At 48.8% G+C, this 24,694-nt stretch overlaps 1 protein-coding gene across 3 annotated transcripts in view; it reads right to left on the reverse strand.

The window, feature by feature from the left end:
• LOC135897748 (unconventional myosin-XVIIIa-like) overlaps nucleotides 1-24,694 on the reverse strand; it is a 364,913-nt gene that overhangs the window by 13,484 nt on the left and 326,735 nt on the right. For all 3 annotated transcript variants that reach the window (XM_065426465.2, XM_065426463.2, XM_065426464.2), the window contains exons 23-30: nucleotides 23,408-23,690; nucleotides 13,640-13,859; nucleotides 12,409-12,621; nucleotides 8,994-9,245; nucleotides 7,679-7,792; nucleotides 7,472-7,588; nucleotides 3,604-3,687; nucleotides 199-336 (exon numbers count right to left, since the gene is read on the reverse strand). In XM_065426465.2, the coding sequence (XP_065282537.2) occupies nucleotides 199-336; nucleotides 3,604-3,687; nucleotides 7,472-7,588; nucleotides 7,679-7,792; nucleotides 8,994-9,245; nucleotides 12,409-12,621; nucleotides 13,640-13,859; nucleotides 23,408-23,690 (1,421 nt within the window). The remainder of the gene's footprint in view (nucleotides 1-198; nucleotides 337-3,603; nucleotides 3,688-7,471; nucleotides 7,589-7,678; nucleotides 7,793-8,993; nucleotides 9,246-12,408; nucleotides 12,622-13,639; nucleotides 13,860-23,407; nucleotides 23,691-24,694) is intronic.

Here is a 24,694-nt window from a genome sequence, read left to right on the forward strand (position 1 = left end):
TGTTGATGCAATGGCACAGACACAACACGTCATCACGCCTGGAAGTTCAAGTCACAACCCGAGGCACTTCTGGCTGAGACAATGGAGCGCCTTTGCTTATCCAGGCGTCTCAGCTTGGGACAATGCACCAACTGTCCCAAGTGTCCTCACTAACTAAGAAGAACTCTTGCTGGGCATGTGCATTGGCCACACACTCACCTCCAGCCTGCTCTTGGCTGTCTGTTCCAGCTCGAGCCTTGACTCCAACTCGCGCACCTTGGCCTCGAGGCGTCGCACAGCGTGCGAGTCTTCTGCCTGGCTGGCCAGGTGGTCCATCTTGGAGCTAAGGTCCTGAACCTGAAACCACACCAAGCACATAAGTAGAGGCGATGGAGTTCACCTACACTGGGCTGAACATGCAGGCTCCCTTGTGATCAGCAAAGTCAAGCAGCATTCAACTGCTTTTTATTTGTGGTTGTTGGGACAGGAACCAACTGGGAATGCCAAGTGCTCATGGCTCCCCTTCTAAGCAGAATGACAGTCGAACCATGATATAATGAACACAAACATAACAAATTAGGGAATAATACTGAAGCAAACTTAAATGTGTCTCACTAATATCGTGCTAATAACGAATAATTAGTACAACTAAGGCCTTTCATGTTGGATTTGACTTTGCTATGATGAGATATAATTGTAGTTGATGTGTCTGTGATGAGCAAGACTGTAGTGGTGGCTGAAACGGATGTCCCCTGCTCCAATTCTTATAGGAATACGGTCGAACCTTGTTGATATGATCCCGTTTCGTATGATTTCCCAGCGCCAACATTCTCGATTTAGAACACAAGAAATGACCCAGTACTGTTCTGCTTCTTTTTTGCCAATTAGTAATATGTTCCCGGAAAACAAGGCCTTTTAGCACCAACGTTCACTACATCACCAAACTGTGAATGTATGACACATTTTCCGGCCGCTAGATGCCATGTGATAAAGCCACGAGGCATGCGCCATTGTGATGTTAAGCGCCCGCCATGGTAGCTTCCCCGCAGTACACACCTGCCCCTGTCACATGAAAATGCCGGCATGTACTCTGTTTCCTCTTCCGGTAAAAACAAATCTATTCACCTGCCCCCGCATGTCACATTCATAGTCATCCGATAACCATCTTTGTCTATCTATTTCACGGCGTAAACAAGAAGAAAGCGGGTTAACCGGGGGGCCCGATTTTTATTATTCATATCATAAGAAGTCAACAAACACTGACACCGAGGACAACATAGGGGAAATTACTTGTGCTTAATAAATGAAATGAAGAAATGGTAAATTCATGGTAATGAAAGTGGATGAAAAAACAACTTGCCACCGGTGGGGAATGATCCCACAACCTTCGCGTTTCTTTATTTCATTTCTTAAGCACAAGTAATTTCCCCTATGTTGTCCTTGGTGTCAGTGTTTGTTGACTTCTTATGATTTCCCGGCGCGCGTGACATAGTGCCGTTGGAAGCTTACTGCACGCATTTAATAGGTGATAACCGAGGAAAGTTGTCGTTCCCTGCTGCAGGTGGCACAGAGTAAGTGCCATGCTCTGCTCTGCCAGGATAGTATAACGCACCAGCTAAATTTAATTTCGGTTTCCCGTTGGCGTCTCAAAACACTTCACAATAGGAAAACGACAACGACACATCTCAGGCCGCTCGGGGTTTACCTGCTCGATGTCTGTTGGTGTCTCATGCTGCAACGATTATTTGATGTGCAGAGTGGGCACATCATACCTTCTCGCTAAAATACCCCGCCCAAAGAAGCTGCTGACCCATGCCGAATTTGAGCAGTGCAAACAGAGCAGTGCGAGCAGTGCAAAAAATGACAATGCACATCTTGGGCACCGGGGCCCCACAAGCTCCACAGTATGAAAATGTCAAATGAGTCTACCTAACTTTTTAGTGACTTTTGTTGTGCGTTTTCCCAGTTAGTACATTCTTCTTACTCGCATTTGTTCTTCAAACTTATGAATGAGGGTCTACTGTAGTGACACACACTTTTGATGTTGCCAGAACAATATCACATGCTTCTTGCATGTAAAAGGTTCAAAGTTAGCAACCATAAAGGCTAAGAAACACTCCTTCGATATTTTAATGCGAGATTAAAATTGCTTCAGAATTCTGGAGTTGACGTCACCGATATTACTGTGAAGTCTTGACACAGAACAAAATTTGGTGTTGTGTGTAGCAGTAAGGCCATGTGTGATGACAATGCTAATAAACAAAAGGATAGAAAGTTGGGCAAGTTGGTACAGTAACATGATCTTGGATTGTAGCGCGAAGGGACACGGACACAGACTAGAAGCAGACAGGACGAGCGCTCGTCCTGTCTGCTTATAGTCTGTGTTTGTGTCTCTTCGCGCTTACAATCCAAGATCATACTAATAAACAGTAAAAGTGCTACGAGTGTTCTTTCTGGCTGTGCTCACGTATGACAGCTGCAGCAACCACAGGCATGGTCCTAGCCAGTGCTTTGATGCAATGTCATGGCACATCTATTTTTGCGGAAACAAGTATCGTAGTGGATTACTTAATTAAGGCACTCCAGCACTTTTCAGTATTTTTCTAAGGTTATGAGAGTTTGGATCCTTCATTTAAACACAGAATAATGACAAGCGAAAAACACAACGCGAGTACTTCTTTGAAAAGCCTTTTTGACAGTAACTATAATCGATGGTCTCATGTGGCCTACAACGTTTTCGGAGGCCAACTTTATCTTAAAGGGGCCCTGCAATGCTCTTTAAGCATTGCAGGGCTCCTGACTTATTTTCAATGCTCTTCAGTGGGCAGGTTTAATTCAGTGCACCATGGCATCATCATGTGCAGATTAATAGATGGTATAGATTCGATGGAGCTGTAGGGAAGCATGAAGCCTTTGCAGAGGCATTCTATGTTTCCCAATGCATGGAATTAAGTAATATTTGGCTCAGGTGTCCATGGGAGCATTCTCTCGTGTCTAGTATGACTTATTTTCAATGCTCTTTGAAACTAATAATGCCTCTGCAAAGGCTTCATGCTTCCCTACAGCTCCATCGAATCCCTACCATCTATTAATCTGCACATGATGATGCCATGGTGCACTGAATTAAACCTGCCCACTGCCGTGACGTTCAATAAGTGGCGCATTCTATGCACTGCCCCGTCCCGCCGCAGTCTCTGCAGTGTGAGCTATTAAAAAAATTGATTAAGCCTTAAGCCATTAAGATTCTAGACACATAAAATGCCGAGATCCGGAAAAGCAGTAAATATTCTGGCTTCTAAAAATGAGATGTTTTCTTTCATTTCCCTTTTGCTTTATTGTGAATGTGAAATTTATAAGAACTTGCCCACAAAAGAACAGTTAATTTCCCCAATGGCTTCACTCTCTTTTGGCTTCACATGTTTATTACGATAAACTGAGGCCTTTGGTTCCTGTGGTTCTCCCGAGTGATTGCAGGAAAATTGTTTCTCCGGAAAACTGAAAACAACACTGCAGTAATGAAGCTACCTTTTAAAGCTCACAATGAGCCAGGCTGCACACAGAGCAATTAGCACAGCTAAACCAACCCTTTGTGTAAAATGAATCCTGACTAGAGACATCACGTACTTGTTCTTTGAGGTGGTGCTTCTCAGACTCCAAGTCGAGGATTTGCTGTGTCTGTTCAATCATCAATTTCTGGTCATTTTGCATCTGCAAAAGAACAAGAAGAATGAAGAAAGGCAAACTTCTAAATTATTTTGCATCATAAGAAGGCAATTTTTTGCCACTTTCAAGCTCTACTCCTCCTAGCTGTTTGCACCAATACTTCTGAAAATGAGGCCTACTTATGCAGGCCACAGTTTCTGCTTTGCTTTATGGTGAGGACCTGCACTTGTCAACTTGCTTCACATTGTGCATTTGAGTTTGGGTACATGAAGGCATTCTTGGATGTTGTTTAAGCTGTTGTCTTTAGAACTTTTGAGCCTCACAGGCACGCTGAAGGAGCCTCTTTTTCAAAGCAGACACTCTTACTTAATATGCTGAGTCGATATAAGAAACAAACTGCCTATGTAATCAGTAAAATCTTGTTAATTCGACCCTCCTTAGGTGGAAAATCGGATAATTCGGACTTGTCCTCTGTTGCTGGCCGACGTATGCATTACTTATTCAATGCAATCTAACTTTCGTAAATTCGGACATATTTGGCAGCACACTGATAAATTTGGACAACTTTCGGAGCTCGGGGAGCGAGGCGCACAGTAAATGTGCGAGCAAAGAGCAAGAAGGTTGCTAGCACGCAACCGAAACGAAGAGGCGAAGTCTGCATCGCCATAGTCATCAGTGCAATTATATGTGAATGACATCAACGCTGGAATGCTTCGTGCCTATCTGTGCTTTTAAAGCGTGCCTTTACTCTGGTGTTTACCACTGTGCATAATACTGCATTGGCTGCGTGCTTTCATAATTGCTTGGTCACCATCCATGATCACGTCGCTAGCAGCCACGGTTTCTTCTGCAGTGGTTGCGGCAAATAGTAGTTTCATTTTGACTCGGTGCAAAGCTGCCGAGGATGAAGAGCACTGGACGGACAATCTGTTGTCGTTCAGTTCAGTAGCGAAAAAATAATCAGGATGTGTATGAGGCAGTGCAAAGCGTGTTGCAAATGAAGGTGTGTGCCGCGGCCGTGCTGTGAAGGAAGCCGCGGGAGCCTTGATAGCTGCTGCGAGAGCCAATAAGTCACGGGACGATGAGAATTGCAACTTCCGCATTGCTTTTGTGCAAAATAGAAACAGGATTTGCTCCTTCGTTCACTAAATAAAAACATGTCGACGTAGTAAGTACTTGCTTATTGTTTTCTGGATACCCTCGATAATTCAACAAACAGTTCCCTTGGAAATTTGTGTTGGTCTCGTGATATACGACTCAACAAGGTTTAACTGTATGTCCAAATACAGATGTAATTCGCAATAATTTGCTGGAGTTAAAAAAACCACAACGAAATACCATATTTGCTCAAATCTAGGCCGACCCCGATTCTAAGCCGACCCCCCAAAGTGCAAAGCCAGCAACAATATATATATATATATATATATATATATATATATATATCACCTCGAACGTAGGACGAACAAAAACAGCAAGGACAGCGTTCACAAAATGCAAACAGCATTTATTGAATCTGAACGTGCAGAGCTCATTCAACGTCGTCGTCACTGCTAGACTGGTCGCTGTGTTCCTTCTCAGTGTCACCTTCAAACAGTGCACTATCTTCGGTACCATTAAGTGCGTTAGATATGCTGCACTTTTTAAAGGCGCGCACGATCAAAGTAGCTGGGGGATGTTGTCCCACGCTGCAGCTACTCAGCCCGCCAGCTGCGATAGTGACGCACAATTCATGCGGCCCACTGCCATTAGCATGATGTCTTCATCAGTCAACCAGTCCGTGTAATATTTCCGCAGACGATCCTTGAAAGGTTTGTTGATGCAAAAATCAAGTGGCTGCAACTGGCCTGTCATGCCACCCGGTATGACAGCGAGGTCCGTGTTCGCTTGGACGAGCGCAACCTTCACGTTGTTGGTCAAGTGCCCATGGTAAGAGTCGACGACAAGGAGTGAGTTTTTTGTCAAGAGGGCTCCTAGACGCTGTTACGTTTCGCCTATGATGCGCACTGTAGCCGGCGCGGATTCAATGGACGCCGGGGCTTCGTTCAAAGCGGCGGACATTTTGGCCCGTTCGGAGCGGCCGCGACGCATCCCCGCCGAGCGCGTCCCGGCATGTTCAGTGCCACGTGTCTTTGTGTGTGTGTGTGTGTGTGTGTGTGTGTGCCCACGCTTGTCAAAGCGCGGCAGCCGGGGAGAGGAGCTCCCCCAGTGTGAAGCGAGGAGGTCTGACCGGCGCCGGCCCGGCTGATGCGTCACCTCCTTGTCTCTACATGTCTCTCAGTCCGTCCGTAGCCCGCCGTCACATGGTGTCATCCCGTGACCTTCCTTCTTGCCCGCGGCGCCGAGAGTATAAGAGCAGCTGCCCCCGGATGCCAAGTGAGAGGCTCCGATTTCTTCTGTTGAGTAACGTGCTCTCCCGTCTCTCCACTTCGGACGACCTGACCGCCTGCTCTTTGCGATGCTAGAATAAACAAGTTGTTCTGTTAGCAGTCGACTCATGCTTTGCCGGGACCTTCGGATGCTTCCAGTGTGCCCCAGGCCGCCAGGCCAATGCTACCCTTGGTGCTTGCGACCCATTTGCAACAACGGGCGCCAATGGTCCGATTGCAATAACGGGTGTCAGCACTGAGGTTCCAACAGCTGGTGGCAGCGCTGAGATTTCAACAACTGGTGCCATCGGTGGGATACCAACAACGCCGTCGCCGCACAATCTTAACCCACTCTTCCACCATCACACCTGTCATCCACCCGTTCTCATTTGCCCGCACGATGACATTTCTTGGGAAAGTTTCTCGAGCAGACAGTGTCTTCCTTTTAAATATCATATAAGGAGGGAGTTTATGTCCATCAGCTGTGCAGCACAGCATCACAGTTGCGCGCTGCTTCTTGTAGCCCGCAGAGCGCCTCATTGGCACCCTTTTCATTCACAGTGTATGACACTGGCATATCAAAATACACAGCCGTCTGGTCGGCGTTGCTGATTTGCCCAAGGTTGTATGTAGCCTGCCGCTTTTCTCTTTCACAGCACATAGCGCTGAAAATCTATAAACTTTTCTTTGAAATCGCTTGGCACCTTCTGGGTGATTGAAGTGCGATGTCGAAGCCTGAATCCAAAGCGCTTCATGAATTTCTGAAGCCAGCACCGGCTGGCTTTGAAATCCATTGGCATTAGGCCTCGCTCCCTCGCAAGTTCTCTAGCTTTTGCTTAGAGCACTTCTGTTGTCACTGGAAGGACAGCTGCTCTCTGCATCCAAACAAAGTCGGCCAAAACTGTCTCCACTTCGTGGTGACGGCCTTTGTTTGGTCCGCTAAATGCCATCCTCGTTGCGGCGCACGCAGAAAGCTGCTGTCGTTTTCCCTCAAAGTCCCGCCCAGATTGAAGGTTCGACAATGCCTCTGCAGCTATCACAACGTTTCGCTTGAAAGCGGCACTTTAATGGCATCTCCTACTTGGTGCCATCGCGATAACACCACGCCGCACACCGACACGGCCGACACGACACAGGTCAAAATGGTGACCTCGCTTGTGTACAGTTGGCTACTGGCACGGCTAGTAGCGACTGCGATACTGACTTTTCTAGATGGCGCTAGCTATGCACCATATTTAGCAGCTTCAATGAAAAACTAGTGCGTTTTTTAAAATCCTCGAATCTAAGCCGACCCTAGAGTTTGGAACATGATTATTTGAAAAATACTATCGGCCTAGATTCGAATAAATATGGTAAGCTTTGTACACTTTTTTTTTTCCGGAAGAGCTTAGAAGTCACAGGGTTAAGTGTTGCGACAAGAGCACTGCCTTTGGAGAGTGCCAAGTTCTTTGCTGCACACTTGCCTGCTGTACAGCAGCCTTGTACTTCTTCATGAGCTCGGCTTGCTCTTCCTCCATCTCCTCCAGTTGCACCTGCAAGGCTCCCTTCTCCCGCGCCAGCTGCAAGCATCTGGTCTCCGCCTGCGAACGGGTACGTGATTGGCAAACTTCCTCACAGGCATTCCTCGCCCGTACTCAGTCATGCAAGCAACAGAGAAGGAAAATGCCCACCTCGTTCTTTGTGCGCAGAACTTCCTCCAGCTGTGACTGCACTTCTTCCAGCTCTGCCTCAGCACCCTGACGAGCCTTGACGGCGGCACTCTTGGCAAACTCGGCATCTTCCAACTGCGAGGAAGGGCACAGACCTCAGCCGCGAGCAAAGCGCAGCATGTCAAGCTGCTGTTCCACACTGTGTGACAGAAATCATTGATACACAATGACATGTATTGCAAATGCACCATCTGCCAAGATGCAGCCACTCTGCACCTAAAAAAACCTTATTAGGACTATAATTTATCAATTTGCATACGGCTCCTTCGTGCATACGGCTTCACATCTGGAATAAATGTGTTAAGTAACCACACCAGGATTAATTTCTTAAGGGATTAAAGGTGTCGTGCATTATAATGTGTACAAGGGATGCAGGGAGGTAAAAAGAGGTTGTGGGGATCCCACGCACTGTGTGAATTGATGTAAGCGAAGCTTTGTACACCCTTGGCTTTGATTGACGATAATCAGCGGTGATGTTGGTGGCGAATCTGTAATTAATACAGCATTTAATTGGTCTAATATGAGAGTGGTGAGTTGACGTTACGCGTTGCCTTGCTTGCACCACTGCTGTTTAGCTGCGTAGTCCAGAGAACACACAGGGAGACGTGTTTACTTGAGACATTGTTTGCGCCATTGCTCATAATTTCTGAGACAGTTGAGCATTACCATTGCCTCACATGGCACATCGCATCGTGGCAGAAGTGCTAAACTTTCGCTGAATGATGGAGCTGTACGTAATTCAATTACTTATTAGAAAATTGTATGTACACATTGTATACATATATTCACAGTCTGCACTGCGTTTCACTGTGCAGCGAAGAAGCTCCTTCTCTGCATGCCGCTTCTTTTGGGCCTGGGTGTTCTCGACACTGATTGGATGCTTTGGAGCCATTTTCCTGGCGAGAGTTTACGTGCTCCTTCTGCATACGTGACCAGCACAATTTTGAGACGCCAGCTCCAAGCGCTCTCTTCAGGCTATGAACGATGTAACAGTAACGTTACATTATCACAGCCCTCTACGTGACGTTCGGAGCCCAGCACCTGCATTTTTGTCACATGGGAAAGCAAGCACGGCACGTGCCATACGTAGAAACTACGCTTCCCAGTCTGCGGCGATGCTGGCCAGGATGCGCAGAGGCGAGCACCATCTGGTGGTGTTGCAAGAAACCCAGAGGCACACGCGGTAAGACCATCACAGCAGTACGCAGAAAGCTGGGAGAAAGAGGCAAAGAAAGCTCTTCACCTCAAAAATAGTGCCTGGCACGTGACTCAGTACCTGGTTCTTGAGTTGCCTGAGCATAGATCGTGCCGCCTGTCCGTTGCGCGCCGAGTCCAGCATGACCTGCGCATCCTGCAGGAGTGCTCGCGTGCGTCGCAGGTCCCTCCGCAGTCGTCGCTCCACCTGTGGGTCGCGGGGCGGCGGTCGCTCGCTCAGCTCGGCCAGCCGCCGCTCCAGCTCCTGGCGTTGCCGCTGCAGGCACTGCCGTTCCTCCTGTTCCGACTCCAGCAGGGCCTCCATGTTGCGCAGCTGCGAGAAAGAGGCGCGACTCGTGAGAGGTGCCACTACACAAAAGTTAAACAGTCTGTTTTTTCTTATTCTCAAAGAAGGCGCGGTTATTTTGACATCACCGCTTTGTTTGCGCCAAGCTTGAAAATGGAAATTTCGGTCTAGGTGGCATGATGCCATAAAGCAGAGTGCACAGACCTGCTACAGTTAAACCTGGATATAACGAAGTTGACAAAAGCTCGCAATTTTTCGTTATATACAGGTTTTCGTTACATGCAGGTTTCGCGTGAAGGCTCGTACGAATGATGCAGAAACGAAACCAAATAGCTCAATATATCCGCGAAGGTGAACTCACCCTTCAAGCATTTATTTTACACCAAAAAACTGCGTAATTTCCGTTTGCTTCTTCGGCACAAGTGACGGCACAACACGCCGCTCCAAAGAAGCTAAATCGTGTAGAGCTCCTTCATCGTCGAGCGAGCCGACGAAACGGCGCATAACGTCCATTGCGTTCATCACCTTCTTTGCAGAAGGCACGTCACACGGATCTGCCTCACAGGCACCATCATCACCGCCATCGGGATTTTGCACGCTTTCAGCTACTGCTGCATCAGACATTTCTTCTGTAGCCACGGCGGCGTTGTCGGCAAACAAAAGGTCAGTCAGTTCAACGTCGTCGGGTACACCACCGTTAGTGCATAGCTCGTTCCACGCTTCGGCCACATCGGACGGAGTAGAAAGGTCTTCCTCCTCCTCCTCGTCGGCACCAGCCCGTGCGTTTTTGGCTATTCCGGCCTTTAAAAAGCAATTCGCGATAACTTCTGCCCTGACCTCTTGCCAGGAGGCAGCAAGCATCTCGACTGCTTGATAAATGTCGATCTTCATCTCCCGTTCCAGACGGATGTCGAGAAGTATCTTCTGGATTAGTCGGCGCCGGTAACAGCATTTAAAACTGTTAATGACCCCTTTGTCCAGGGGCTGTATTAGAGACGTGCAGTTGGCCGGGAAGTAATGCAGTTCGATGTTCGACAGCTGCAGGCCCTCGACGTGGTGCGCCGAGCAATTGTCCAGCAGTAGGCAAACTTGACGGCCTTGCCGCTTGACGTCCTGGTTAAATTCCTTCAACCACTCAGAAAATATTGGCCGAGTCATCCAAGCTTTGGAATTCGCCACATACTTCACGGGCATACGCTTCGTCCCCTTAAAACACCTGGGACGGGCACTTTTGCCGACAACTAGCGGGACTCGCTTGTCTGTGCTGTCGAGGTTGGCACACAGCAGAATCGTTATGCGGAGCTTGCTCTGCTTTCCACCGCGGCAGTCATCGCCTTTTAACGCTAGCGTGCGGCCCGGAAGCATCTGATAAAATAGAGCCGTCTCGTCGGCATTGTAGACATCAGCCGCCTCGAAGCGACTCAGGATTCCAGGCAGCTTGTCAGCCACCCACGAAGCAGCAGCATCGCTGTCTGCGGAGGCAGATTCGCCGCTGATTACTCTTCCGACGACACCATGCCGGCTCTTAAATCCCTGCAGCCACCCATTGCTTGCATTGAAATCATCATGGCCCAAGATACACGCAAAATCCTTTGCCTTCTGTTGCAAGATCGCACCACTTATGGGTACATTTCTGGCTCTCGTGTCCAAAAACCACGTGAACACTGCCTTGTCCACATCAGTGTATGTGGACAGCTTCAGTCTTTTTTTCTTCGAGCTTGTTCCCGACTCCACTGCGTTTCTGATGCTGTGTTCCGCACTCAAAATCGTTGATAGTGTGCTCGCTGGAATGCTGAAACCGGCGGCAACGTCCTTCTTCTTCTCACCCGCGGAGACAGCATTTAAAATTGCGAGTTTGTCTTCAAAAGACAGAACTTTTCGTTTTCTGGCAGCAGAACTCATCACGACCAACCGACGACGTAGTTAGAAGCGGAGACGCACGACTACACGCCGACAGGCAGGCCTAGCACCTCCAAAACAAGTCGGACAAACCAGTACCAGGGCACAGTTGACACACGCACACGTGCAGAACGCAGGACAACACTCAAAATGGCGAATGCAACGCATCCATAGAGAAAGAAAAAAAAAGTGACGCATGTCGTTCGTCATGGAGTGTCGTTCGTCATCGTCCCTCTCCCTTCCCGCGCCCTGGCAATGAAAGAACCGGCTATCAGCGTTGCTTTTCAAGTGAATTCTTACACATAAGTGCGTCTAAGCCGTTGAAACAAATAAAAATCGCTAAATAAGAATGCTTGTCCTCAAATCCATACGTAACAAAATAAATCTGAAAGAGAAATCAGCTGCCGATACCAATGCCACCTGGCGTCACGCTAGACAAGCAAAGCCTGAAAAGACTGCTACGTTAGGCACGGAGCGGCGCTAGTTGCCGCCATCATCATCATCATTGCTAACTTTGCTCGGTCGCGGCAATCCCCGGCGTTCGCGTAGCTGCTGGCTCCTTACAATATTAATATTCAATAATCTAGAGCATTTCTTCAGCCGAATTTTCCTTAAAAGTGCAAAACGTAATGACTGATCAGCTTTGGGAGTTTGTTACATCAAGGCTAACCGCCGCAACGCGTTCGTTACATCAAGGTCGAAAATACATGGGCTTCAATGGGGGCAGCGTTGGGGAATTCAAAAACTTCGTTAAATCCAGGAATTCGTTACATATAGGTTCGTTACATCCAGGTTTAACTGTATTTAAGGGGCGCTCCGCTTCTGAACATGGGGTCATCATTTCAAGCCTATCTATGTCCGCGCCAGCAAAATATTCTGGAAAGATTGTTTTCCATACAAAGGCGTCCGGAACAAAAAATAAAGAACCCGTCGCGGCCCATGCATGCCTTGTGTAAACATAGCCTGCATGCAGCATCCTCGGCATATGTGCACGCGACCTCCGTGGACAATTCACTTTGCACCTACTGTCACGGTTCACCCGTGTTACATATGCCTGCGTTACATTACCTGGCGGACCTGATTCACAGCTATTGTAACAGCAAAATATTTTAGTGATGATCCCGTCGCTGCCACCACAACACATCGCATCAGTCACACCACATCGTTCATGGAGGCAAGTAAGCAGAATACATGGCAAGAAAGTGTCCCCAGGACAAATCACACAGGTCAAATACACTGTCGCAAGGTGTCACCGCAGCGCTGCTGCTCGTCTGTTGAAGCCTCAACTGACCTTCTTGGTAGCGGCTGCGCGCGCTTCGTCGGCTTCCTCGTCGCGCTGCGACAGCTCCCGGCGGTGCTCCTGCCGGGCCTTCTCCAGGGCCATCTCCAGCCGCAGTTTGGACTGCTCCAGCATGGTCACCTGGGCGGCAAGGTCTTCCAGCTCCTCCTCCTGGTCACGGCTCTTACGATCCAGCTCCTGCTTGGCGCGCTTCAGCTTCACAACCTGTGCGGGTCATGGAGAGAGTAAAGAACGACACTCACGTGCAAACATTGAAGGCTTCAAGTGCATTCTTTTTTTTTGGTTAGCGCATGTTGTGCAAACATTTGCAGCTGCTCCAGCAACATATTCATATAGCTAGAGGCACGGTAACCCTTGTATTGCACAGTTCATAATCTATAAACGAGTTTTATTCAGCTCCCCATTTTCGAAAATTGCATTCTAAGGAAAATAACTCGGCTTCTCAGGGATGGATGTACACATACACAAGTTTAAAAGCAGATTGGCCAAGCTTAGAGAGGCAAATGAAAGCTTCAGCAGATAGTGCAAAGGAAAACATTTCCACACGCAAAATACAGACTAATGAAAAGAGAACTCTGGGCAAACTTATAAAGCAGTAACAAGAAGTCCGAGGGCACCTAAGCACTTCTTATGAGTTGTGAATATGAAAGCATTAATGTCCAATTGAATGCCGCTGAGTGGTCCTTCGAGTCATGAACTCCTGGCGAGCAAGCGAGCATGTTGAGACGCTTGGCGAGTTTTGATTTGGCCTTACCGAGGCACAGTTAAAACGCAGGCGAGAGCTTGCACAGACAAGGAATGCACAGATAAAACAAACAACCAGAGAACAGCGTTTGCATGCGACGTCACGTGGCGTGTTGGTGACGTGGCGTCACGGCGATGCCCTCTCCCCTCACGCAACACGAGGTGCGCTAAAGCGGCCCCAGGTGTTACGATTCGCCAGCTCTGCTTCGTCGATGCGTGCCTGTGACGCGGCGTTGCAGTCAATGGCAATTAAGGTGCCGTTTCGCTGCTACAGACGCTGCCGGTTATTTTGAAAAATTAACCATTCGATGGTTTCGCACAAAAAAAAAAAAGGCCTGTGCGCTGACATCCCTGCAGAGGACCTTCCACACGGCACCACCGGAAAGATTGCTTGACTGCAACGCTCTGCTCCAGCGAAAGACATTCGAGCCTAGTCGCGTTGAAACACTGGCGCAGCGAGAGCGAAAAGGGGGCGCACCTCTTCCTCGGCGTGTGTGCTGAAGCTGAGCTCATCGAGTTCCCTACGCAGCGAGTTGACACGGTCGTGCTGCGCATCGAGCTCGGTGCGGCAGCACATGAGCTGCTGCTCCAGCGCCTGCTTCTCGGCACACAGCAGATCCCGCTCACGCTGGAGCTTCTCGCGCTGCTGGCGCTCCTGCTTAAGGCCGTCCGACGCCTGGCCCAGTTCGCTGTCGAACCTGCGGAGGAAAGCGTTTCTTATTGCACGACACTAAAAGATGGCAATCTACACTGAAGAATAGACGCAGCGTCAATGGGCGTGCTTGTCCCGCAAGTCCATGCACTGTGCTTGAGAACTAAAGAGGACATTTCTTGAAGAGGGCGACACAGGATACAGTAAGAGAAGTGCAGGACAGAGCCAGCGAGACCACAGGACCTGTGCTCTGGCTGTGTCGCGCTGGTTAAGGCTGTCGCTTAAAAAGGTGTGTACAGTAAAACCTCGTTAAACCGTACCCGCTTAAACAGTAGTTCCGTCTTAAAAGTAGTAAAGGCAAATCCCTGACTGAGCGGCCATTGGACATAATCTGTTTTGTCCCCGTATAAACCGTACCAGCTTATTGCGTACGTATCGGTTAACATGTAGTGTTTCCACTTTTCGTCGTGCAAACATGGCAGTGCGTCGTCTCCATCAGGCAGCCCGGCAGAACAACCAAGCCTCAGAGATCAGCACAACGACCTCAAAGCGCCCTGTGCCTATGCGTGTTAAGCCACATCAACATTAACATCATTTCGGAGCCATGCCAGAGAGCATTGTGGCCTCGTGCAAGCAAGAACTCGCATCACGCCGAAACTCGGATATAAAAGAAACCGGGTGCTTAGCTTAGAAGAAACATTAGACATCATTCGTGCTATCGAACGTGACATGAAAAGTCGGCGCTCGCACGCGACATGGGTCTACCGTTGACTACGATGTGTGGCATTTGGAATGAGAAGTTGCTTGGCAGCACTGCTGCAACCGCAAGGAGATGTCGGCTACGAGGTTCGACTTTTCGCCGTCGTTGCCTCTGTTGTTGCCAAAGTGTCGCCTAGCGACAGTGATAAGGATGACACAAAAAGGGACAGCAGCGGCGATTCAGGTCTGACAGTGGCAGTAGCTGTGCGTTACGTCAGCCTCATAAATGCAATCGTCGCGATGAGAACTGCCCCCCGCAATGAAAAGGTGTCCCGCGACTTCTGCAACACTACCGCACCTGTGCACAGAGAATATGTAACACCAACGAGGAATCTGCCATGTGAGTGTTTGCCGAGAAGAGGGGGTTGGCTGAAAAGCTCAGCAAGTTTGAGGCTGTTGTCGTCGCTGCTAGGCCGCCATGGCATCAAACGAAAATAACACATTCGTTGCGCGAAGTAAATAAATACTGCATGTTTTCCCCCTTTCATCGCACTCTCTCCGAGTTCCATTTTTGACAGGTAAGTGGGCCGTCTCATGCTATTTTGGTTAAGCAGTACTACCAGATAGCACATACTTTTTCCGAGCTCCGGCCAACAACGGTTTAATGAGGAATCACTGTACCAACTAACCCAAATGAACACACTGGTAACAACAACCCCGATTTGTGCAGACACACTGCTATATACTGGCAGGGGAAAGAGTGTATGATAACCACGCGCGTCGAAAGCTATTAACATCTACTACTATACTGCATGACATTTACCTATGCAGCGAATCGTAAAAAAAGCGTGGTTTCATACGGGTAAAATTTTACCATGGGAAACAAAATAAGATTCGCAAGAAAGCTATTTGTATCTCGAGAAAGGTACAGCCTCCATTCCTGAACAAGTGCCAAGATCTCACATGAAGCTCAACTAGGCAAGAGTCGTTTTAACTTTACTGTATCTGGTCCAGGGAAAATCTGCACTATTTGACCACCCCCCACACACTATGGAATGATCTAATTGCGTTTTGGTAACAGCAGTAACTGGGAATCACTGGAACTGCAGTTGCAAAGGATTCCGCCACTGTTCTTAGAATGTTAGCAAGGCATTCTAGGTTTTCACCCGCAAACAATGATGTCTCATTAGACTACAAGAGAAAAAGTTAGTGAAGTTTCACTTTGTGAATGCAGCTGAAGCGCAACCGTATGGGTGCTATAGTCCACACAACGCTATCGGCCCTCAGTGCACCAAACACTGTCCGCATCGTAGGTATCGTATTCAAGATAGGACTCGTGTGACCGCACCATACGCCACAGCAGCCGCTGCCGAAGAAGGCCCCATTGGAAACACTCGCTTACTAACTAAATTAACTCTTTACCTACCGCACTTACTCGGCATCATTAGCCCACTAACGATGGTTTGAAATGCTCCTTTTGACAGCTTCCCCACCACTAGTGGACACACCACTCTATCAGACATAAAAGAGAACTATATTTTCGTTTTCTAACCAGTTCACTTTTCCCCCCCAGGCAATGATTTTTGAACGCGCTCCAAAATTTCGTGATCGCCAAAAAAAGCAAAAAATAGCTGCTTGTTATCGATGGTTTGAAGCACCACTTTCGAGACCTTCAGCGCTGCTCACAGACACACTGCTCTTCGGACGCGAAAGAGGAGAACTATATTTTTTTCTTTTCTAAGCAGTTAGATTTTTTTCACAGCAGGCAGTAATTTTTTTATGTGCTCGTCAAATTTTGCGAACATCAAAGTGGAAAGCAAAAATGACCACCTCCGGGAGCGGCACACGTGCTTTGTGAAAGATAGCAGATCTCATGATTCGGCTGCGTCTGTGGTGGATCGAGCAGCAGCGAGTCTGAGGATGCTGACTTGTCGGATTTTGAGAGCGATGACGACGCAAACAAGCTTGGAACATTAGCAGCCACAGCTCGGCATGCCCAACTGTAGTGCTTGCAATTAAATTTTTGTAGTAGAATAGCTGTGCAATTAAAATTTTTGATTTTCTTTTCCAAGGTAGTGCCTATGAGATGGCATTACATTTTGTATATTTCATGACTTTTCTTACATATTTTTCTGTGTAGATAATAGCGTGTCCTTATTTTATCCCACAATCTTGATTCTGGCAATTCATATCTTTCTCATGGCATATATCTCGTTAATAAACCTGTTTTGCGTGAAAAGTGCATTAATTCTGTTTTTTTGTTTATATAATATATAAAATATTAAGTACAGCAATTCCTTCAGAAAGAAAATCTGACGTAACCTATAAACACCTATTTTCTCCATCATAGGGAAAGCATTAACAATCGTCGTGTCCATGCGCACAGGCAAGCATGAGTACTTCCCACTTGATTACATGGACACTAGCTGTCAAAATGTAGGCATCAGGAATAGCAGCAGCGAGCGAAGTGATGCATCAACACAAACCGAGGAGTGAGAACACAGTGCACGCAAATCTATGAGCCGTCGGCCCACCTAGACTGCCCCCAACGCACATCGCTTTCAAAATAAAGCCCGCAGCGTGTTCGCAATTGCTAGTAGGTACAGCAGGACGTGGCACTTGCTCAGACCCCGGACATTCTCGCGCATGTGCGAGTAAGAGCCGGTGCAAGAGAGGAAATGTGAGGACTTTTGCTCCTTGAATATATGACTGCCTAGGCGCTATGGAGGAGTTGCTTAGCACATGTTGTATTGGTTTGTTTCTTGGCGTGCCGGCATGCTTCGGCCTCCGCGGTCCCAACCCACAGGCTGCACTGCTTCCAGCTTTGATCTCCCTGCTACCCCTTGGGTGCCCTGGAGATCCTGCGCCGCCTGATTTATTATAACCTCAGGTGCTCTCCTGAGGCCTCCGTTTGCCGGTTACATGTGCCCTCCTGGAGCTATGCAATCTATCGTCATGACGAAAAAAGCTTATATATATTATAGAAGAATAAGCTTATACTTATACAACACCAGTCAGAACCTTGCCCCTTCAGACACAGCGATCAGCATAGGCAGGTTGCGAACGTAGTTCCCGTGCCTACTAGGGCGCCCCTCGCGGCGGCGAGCGCGGAACCGGCAGGATACGATCGGCCCGCTTGCGTTCGGAAAGCCCGTATGTGGACTGTTTCGCGCGTAGCTGTTGCCTTTTCTGAGCAATGCCGAAGTGCAACCCGAGCTGTTGAGTAGTGGGCTGCAACAGCACATACACCAACTCACGAGGAACAAAGTTTTAGAGGTTTCCAAGCCGACCGTATGAAGCAGAACGGCGTCAACACTGGATAGCACTCGTCCGACGGCATAAGCTGTTTTATGTTCCGGCGTTATGTCAAGTGCGTTATAACGCTGAATTCTTTGCTTTTACAGCAATGATGGCAGCAACGGGACACCTGCAGTCAGTGGCGTAGCTAGGTCGTCTGGCACCCGGGGCCCATAGGTCTTCTGTCCCCTCCCCCCCTCCCCCGGGTTTCTTCGAGGAAGGTGAGGTTATCAACTATTTCCGTGTGTCTCCAGACGTATATGACACCCCCCCACTGACCCCTTGGACCCCCCCCCCCCCCCCCGTTGCTACGCCACTGCCTGCAGTGCCTACCAGGATATGCAGCAAACAAAGTAATTTGTTCCCACACTGTACTGCAGCAAAGCTGTGGAACTCTTTCCCAATCCTCTCCCATTCAAACAGCGCTAGGGCTTGCTGAGACATTTGAGGAGGGGTTGCAGCCGGCTGAGCTGGCATACGCCCTTCTGTGCCCAGCATATTATCAACGAAGGGGCAGTTGAGATAACCAAAATTTTTGACAACGTGGTTTATTGGAACCTCCTTTGCACGCACCGAAAAATCGCAACATAAGAGTATCGCACTTCCAACATGGGCGAAAATATTTTCCCAGCGTAGTCTAACACAACTGGTAAGTTCATCCCCTTTTTTCTGTGTTTGGGGAGAGCAACGTTAGAATACCTCTGGTAGGTCTTACGAGTCGTTCGTACGCCCCACGTTCCTGGATGAGATGTTTTGGATTCGTATTTGCCGTCCTGTGTGTACAGGGAAACTACCGCGGCGTCCTTGCACTTCCCTGCGATGCCAGCACGGCAATCGCAGCTCCCCGCTAGGATTTGTCTGCTGTTGCTGATCTTCAAGAATCAATGTCGCCTATAATTTCATGCGTCCACACCGTAGATAACGAAGTAACTTAGGCTGAGCTTCACGCATCTCGCTGGTGCATTATTTTTCGTTTGCGGAATAAACGTAGCAGTCACTTCCGATCAGTGCGAGTTCAACGCTTCCCTCACGTCATAGACGTGCCCCACTTCAAATAGACGACTTCCTTTCTCTAAATTCTTTTCACGAAAAAAGCTATGAAGATCTTGTCATTCCTGAAACCCGGTTAAAGGGCCCCTGAAACGGTTCGGACAAATTTTGTAGGCGCGTAGGGCACAGCTTAAGTAGAACATTCGCACCACAATTTAAGTGAAGCGTTACGTATTAATGGAGCTGCAAGCGATTAGAAGTTACCCTCCTCCCTAGCTATGCTTTTCCTTCTCAACTCGCTCGCCGAACGAGCGGCGCTAAGCTCCGCCTTCACTGGTTCAGCGTCACGATGCGACGACAATCGCTCACTTCCGGTTGTTTAGGAGCACGCCCCCTCCCGCGCGAGACCTCTCCGCTAGCCGCTTGGCCGTCGACCGAGAGCTATCGAAGCAGCGTGCGTTGCGAGCATTCTGTCGTAGCGCCGAACGTGTCCGGTACTCCGCTAAAAACAGGCAAGCTGGTCATTTCGGCAAATGACTGGAGGCATAAACTCAAGCTGATGAAGGAACTTTAGCGTAGACGTACGTGAGCAGCCTGATCGGTCTGCACGGTCCAGACACTTGCTGGCGCAGCGCTTAACCAGTCAAACAAAGCGCTAATATTGCTCTAACCAAGTGTAAAGCATTTTAAACATTTATAAATCAACGTGTTGATGATTACACTCCTGCGAAAAATACACACCAGCAGCAAAGAATACACTTCGTTGCTGCAACTGTGTATGGTTGTGCTCTATGCCACCAGGTGGCTGCACCATGCAGACCGTTCACATTTGCCTTCTGCTCATCTCGTGGCTCATCCCGGCACAGTCAAGCAGCCAGACCCTGTCCCCTTGCGCTTGCGTTTGCCCTAATACTGGACTCGCGGTTTGCAGGTCGCTAGGTTTGCAGTCCACAAGGCAACAAAGTCGAATCATAGTGCTCGCGAAAAGACTGAGACCGACTCTGACCGCGGAGCTCTCGTCAAAATGGAGTACGTTGTAACCCAAGCAGACGACACTTGCTGCGTGCCGGAAGTGCTGAAGTGTACTAAAAAACTATTATTGTGTATTCTCTTTAAGTTATTTTCTTTTTACAAAAACAAAGTAACTAACATTCCAACTATTACGAGCATCATTTGTTCACCATAAAGTTGGAAAAATTATCGACCACGCGCCCTGGTCAGCCAATCAGATAGCTCGCCCATGTGACGTAATATGGGTTATTTGCATCATATGGGTAGGGGCGGCTTAAAATTCCGCCGAGCAGTGCGCTGCGATCGGCAGCGATGTGTATTTTTAAAACCTTATAATAAATTACACGCTTTACGCAGAGCACTTAGATGCATCAATTAATGATCAGAAGAACCTACTCTAACGACTCAGTACGTTTGTAGAAAATCGCCAAAATCGTTTCAGGGTCCCTTTAAAATTAATATCGGCACGCTGTTTCGCGCCATCGCTACCGTTTGACAGGACGCCAAACACGCAGCGCGGGCTGCTCACGCCGTGAGCAATCCTACCACATTCGCGCAACTATTCGTCAGATGGCGCTAGGGGTCGGAAAGACAGGGCGCCGCCTAGCACTTGCAACCTGCCCATATGGGGTGTATGTGCCCACTACCTCAGCGCGCAAGCAGCCAGCGGCGTAGCGTAAACAAACTCGACCGCACTCCAAAATGCCGGCATGTCTAGGGGACAAACGCATACAACACGCGCTAAGAAACCTCTTCCGTAGTGCCTGGGCTGTCACATATTCAAGGAGCAAAGGCCCCCAGATTTCCTCTCTCGCACCTGCGCAGAAACGTCGAGCGCCGCGGGAAGCGCCGCGAGAAGCGCCACGCCCCGCTGTACCTACTCGCAATCGGCCTTTTTCACAGCGCGACGGCGCATGCGCCCTGCCCTAGCGGATTAGTCGCAAAACATTTTGGAAGAGACGCGTGCGTGGCCGTGCCGGCATGATATCAAGGGAAACTACCCTGGAAAAAAAAAATAGCGCACGGACTCTCACTGCAGCAAACACTTGTGCCATGTGCCGCGTTGCAACTATACTGGTAGCTCGACGTCGGTGCAGTGCCGAACACGTTCGTAGTGTAAGACCGCAACTCCACTTTAAAACAGAAAAGGGCCAGGGCTTCGTCCGGACTGCCCTATGAACCACGTAGTTGCCGCCTTGCATTGACGGCAGTCGAATTTATCGATAAACCCCTGCGTTACACTTGGGCGACACTTCAAAAACACGTTGCTGACGCAGTCTTCTTGCAGCATCAGCCCACTGTTGTTGGTGGTGGCAGCGCGTGCCTGACTTCAATAACTCGCTTAAGGCGTGGTAACACTGGGTCGATACGAGACTGACAAGACGCTGACGCCGACGATTCAGCATTGTGTCACTGAGACCATTTGATCATGATAGGCGAACAACGACGCAACCGACGGGTGCGAGTTGTCATATAGCGCGACGGGTTTTCTTGTCGACGGCACCGACAAAATAAGCGTGCCGACGACGATAGCTTGACCGAACCCTACGCGATCAGCCGTCGAACCGACAGCAGCTCATTCCCTTGTAAATATAATTATTCGCGGTCAAAATGCGTCGCCATACCTGCGAAGTTGAAATGCACGAGCTTCAGTCCTCTCAAGCCGTGCACGTGAAGTTTGAGTCAATGTTAATCAGGTTTAGCGAAAATTGGGTTACGCCTGACCCCGTCCTGTTCGTGCACCCGCTACCAATGAACCTGAACTTAAAAAAATAACCAATCAGGGCGAAGGAAACCACTCTTATAATTCAGTTGTGACCCCTACAGCGATCTGATAACTGCTCTTCACTTCGCACGGCGCGCACACAATAAGTGGCAAGCGGCGTCACAGCGCTGTGCCAACATCTTGTACTTTGGTCACCGTTGCCGAACGCTGCCAGTCGCATTGCCGCAGGTGGTGGGTCTGTGTGTGTTGTTATGCTCACACATTGCTTAATTCCAGAGAAGCACTGTTTACCTCTGCATCAAACGGGCAAGAAGGCAACAATAATTCGGTACAGCAGCATAAACTCGCTCATTACCAACGGTGTCAGCAATGGCATCCGCGTTTTCACGAGAAAATTCTCTCGGAAAAATGTGTAGCCCTGTAGTTAACTACACGGCCTACAAGTGGTGGCATGTGCCGAGCACAGTTTTCTCTAATAATACTTTATGGCATGCGCAAACTGTAGGTATGAAGAAGTTAAACAAAAGCAAGAATCAGTAGTAACAGACTGTAATATATATGTGTCTGGATCACAGTTGCAGTTTAAGTCACTCGGCTGTTCATATTGAATCGTTTAAGGGAGGAACAACACGGCTCAGGTACGCAGATATGTATGTTTTGTTAAATTTTGAGATTATTTCACATCAGCGATGCGCCGTTTCTACAATATTCAAAGAGACAACAGCGATCTGAAGCTGTAGATGTATATGTAAACAAATGCACCGCTTTGGCAAATCCCACGGGGAAGGCTGCACTCGAAGGCTTCTTGAATATGCGAAATGTTTAGTGAATGCGCAAAATAAATACAAAAAGCAATGTGCAGTCGCACACATCAACAACAGCGAACTCTAAGGCAGCCGCATAGGCAGACAGAACTCGGCGTGCCTTTCTTGGTAGCGCTGTTACAAAACCACAGCGCACTCGGGCCTGTTCAGCCGCTATAGTTTACATGGTGCCCCGGAGAAACCATTAATAATTATTCGCGATCCATGACATGCACAACCGACGCACATTCAACATGGGCATAGGTAGAGAAATCAACCGATGAAATCCCTGGCACCCTTCCAAAATGTTTCCAGCGGCGTGCAACAGAGGGCAGCACGGGGACATGAAAGAGGCAGATAGTAAAATGCCCCCCCCCCCCCCCTTCCCGACACCATGTGCGCGACGGAATACGGCGCGCTTACCCCCTTGCGTACACGCACGGAGGAAGGAAACTCCATCGTCGGCTCGCCTTTCCAAGCTTTAACTCGCACACACAGCGTACGGCACGCGAGGATGACGTTATGCCACGACATTTTGCCAGTATGTCTGTATTGCAAACAAAACCTGTAGCGATTGCCAAAGGAGGTCGAACCATCCATAGTAACCAACGATATAGCAAACATCCATCAATCCTCATGCTCATTCGTGCTTTCCCTAGTGTGCGATTTTCTTCACCTCCATAGTAACCAACCATATAGCAAACATCCATCAATCCTCATGCTCATTCGTGCTTTCCCTAGTGTGCGATTTTCTTCACCTCCAGGTACCTTCGTTGTTTGCTTGCTTAGTGCTTTCAGACAGACAGCGCCGATTTTGAAGAGCTGGACAGTACGCCTGCACGTAAAAGCGAAGCGAATAATGTCTCGTATATGCATGCAGCAGTTGTGTGAGCGCATATCTGGTATTACACGTTTATTATCAACGCTGCTGTCGTAACCGCCACATGCCTATACTACAATTTCTTTTTTTCCTTCCAATTCATACCATCTATTCATTCCCTGTCAGCGCCATAATGTCTACGACCTCCAGCCCCACACATCTACCAATCAAAGCGAAGAGAGACGCACTTGCGCTGCTTCTTTTCGAGCTCGGCGTTGCGTGCCATGTGCTCCTCGACGAGCAGCTTGAGGTCCTGCAGTTCGGCGCCGAGCTTCTGCGCCTTGCGCTTCCACTGGTTGATCGCCTGGCGCCCTTCGTCCAGGTCGGCCAGCGCCTCGCTCAGCCTCTTCTCGGTCGCCTTCCTCGCCATCACCTGCTTCTCCAGGTCGTCCTCGTGCAGCTGGCTCAGCTGGCGCTTGTTCATCTCGGCCTCGCGCAGGGCGCGCTCGTACTTCTGCTTGTAGATGGAGCCTGCAACACGGTTGAGGAAAGAAAGGGAGGGCGGCATGTGTAGACACGAGGACACAGTAGGACACAACTTGCTCGAGCGAGTCGGTTTCGCTATTGGTTTAGATGCAGAAACACGCTCAAGCAAGTGTTGCAGAGCACGGTCGTGGAAGCAATCGATTGTTCGGCAGTTTAACACGGAGGCGACTTTCGGCTGTGTCGAGGATTCACCCCCAAGACAGTCCATTTCCCTATATGGCCTGTTCACTTGTTTATACCTTACCTGCCCAGCGAAAATGAGCCACGCTTACTCAAATCTACAGCCATTGAAAGCACATCACAACGCCTACATGTTGGCATCAAAAATGCTAGACAAATGCAGGCAGCATTCAACTACAACTTTCGATGCAACCGTCAAGTAACTTGCTGTACCAGTTTTCACAGGAGAGGTGGGGTGCACTTGCGAAGTGCACGCACGGTTGATACGACTGTGGCTACTGTGCATTGTGCTCCCGTATGGACAAGTACATTAGTCGGCAACTTCGTGGATCTGGCTCGAGACTAAAGAACTTAAACAGAAGCGGACAGCAGAAACACATCCTGGCAGACCAGCACCTACATGCTTCTAGCATCCATATTTCACTGATTTTCGTGCTGCTTAGCCCTGAAAATATGAAGACGCTGTCTCAAATGCAACAGTAACTGCAATGCCTTTGATGCGTGAAGTAAGAGAAAGCTCCTCCAATTACATTACATGTGCAGCGATGTAGGCGGGAAGCTGAACGCCGATCGCACATAGCTGGTGTAGTTCTGACACCGATTATGGTTTCTCGCGAGAGGAAACAACATCACGCCACTGCCCAAGGGTATCCTGACGCGGCGGCATCGATATTGCACATGGGTGAAACACGCATTCTTGAAAACAAGAAGTAGAGGTGTGCGATTACTCAAATATCACCCAATCGAATCGAATAGTAATCGTTGGAATAATTCGATTCGCGAATGGAATATCTACCATTCTATCTTTC

The sequence above is a fragment of the Dermacentor albipictus genome, chromosome 2 (assembly GCF_038994185.2).
Source record: "Dermacentor albipictus isolate Rhodes 1998 colony chromosome 2, USDA_Dalb.pri_finalv2, whole genome shotgun sequence".
Taxonomy (NCBI): Eukaryota; Metazoa; Arthropoda; class Arachnida; order Ixodida; family Ixodidae; genus Dermacentor; species Dermacentor albipictus.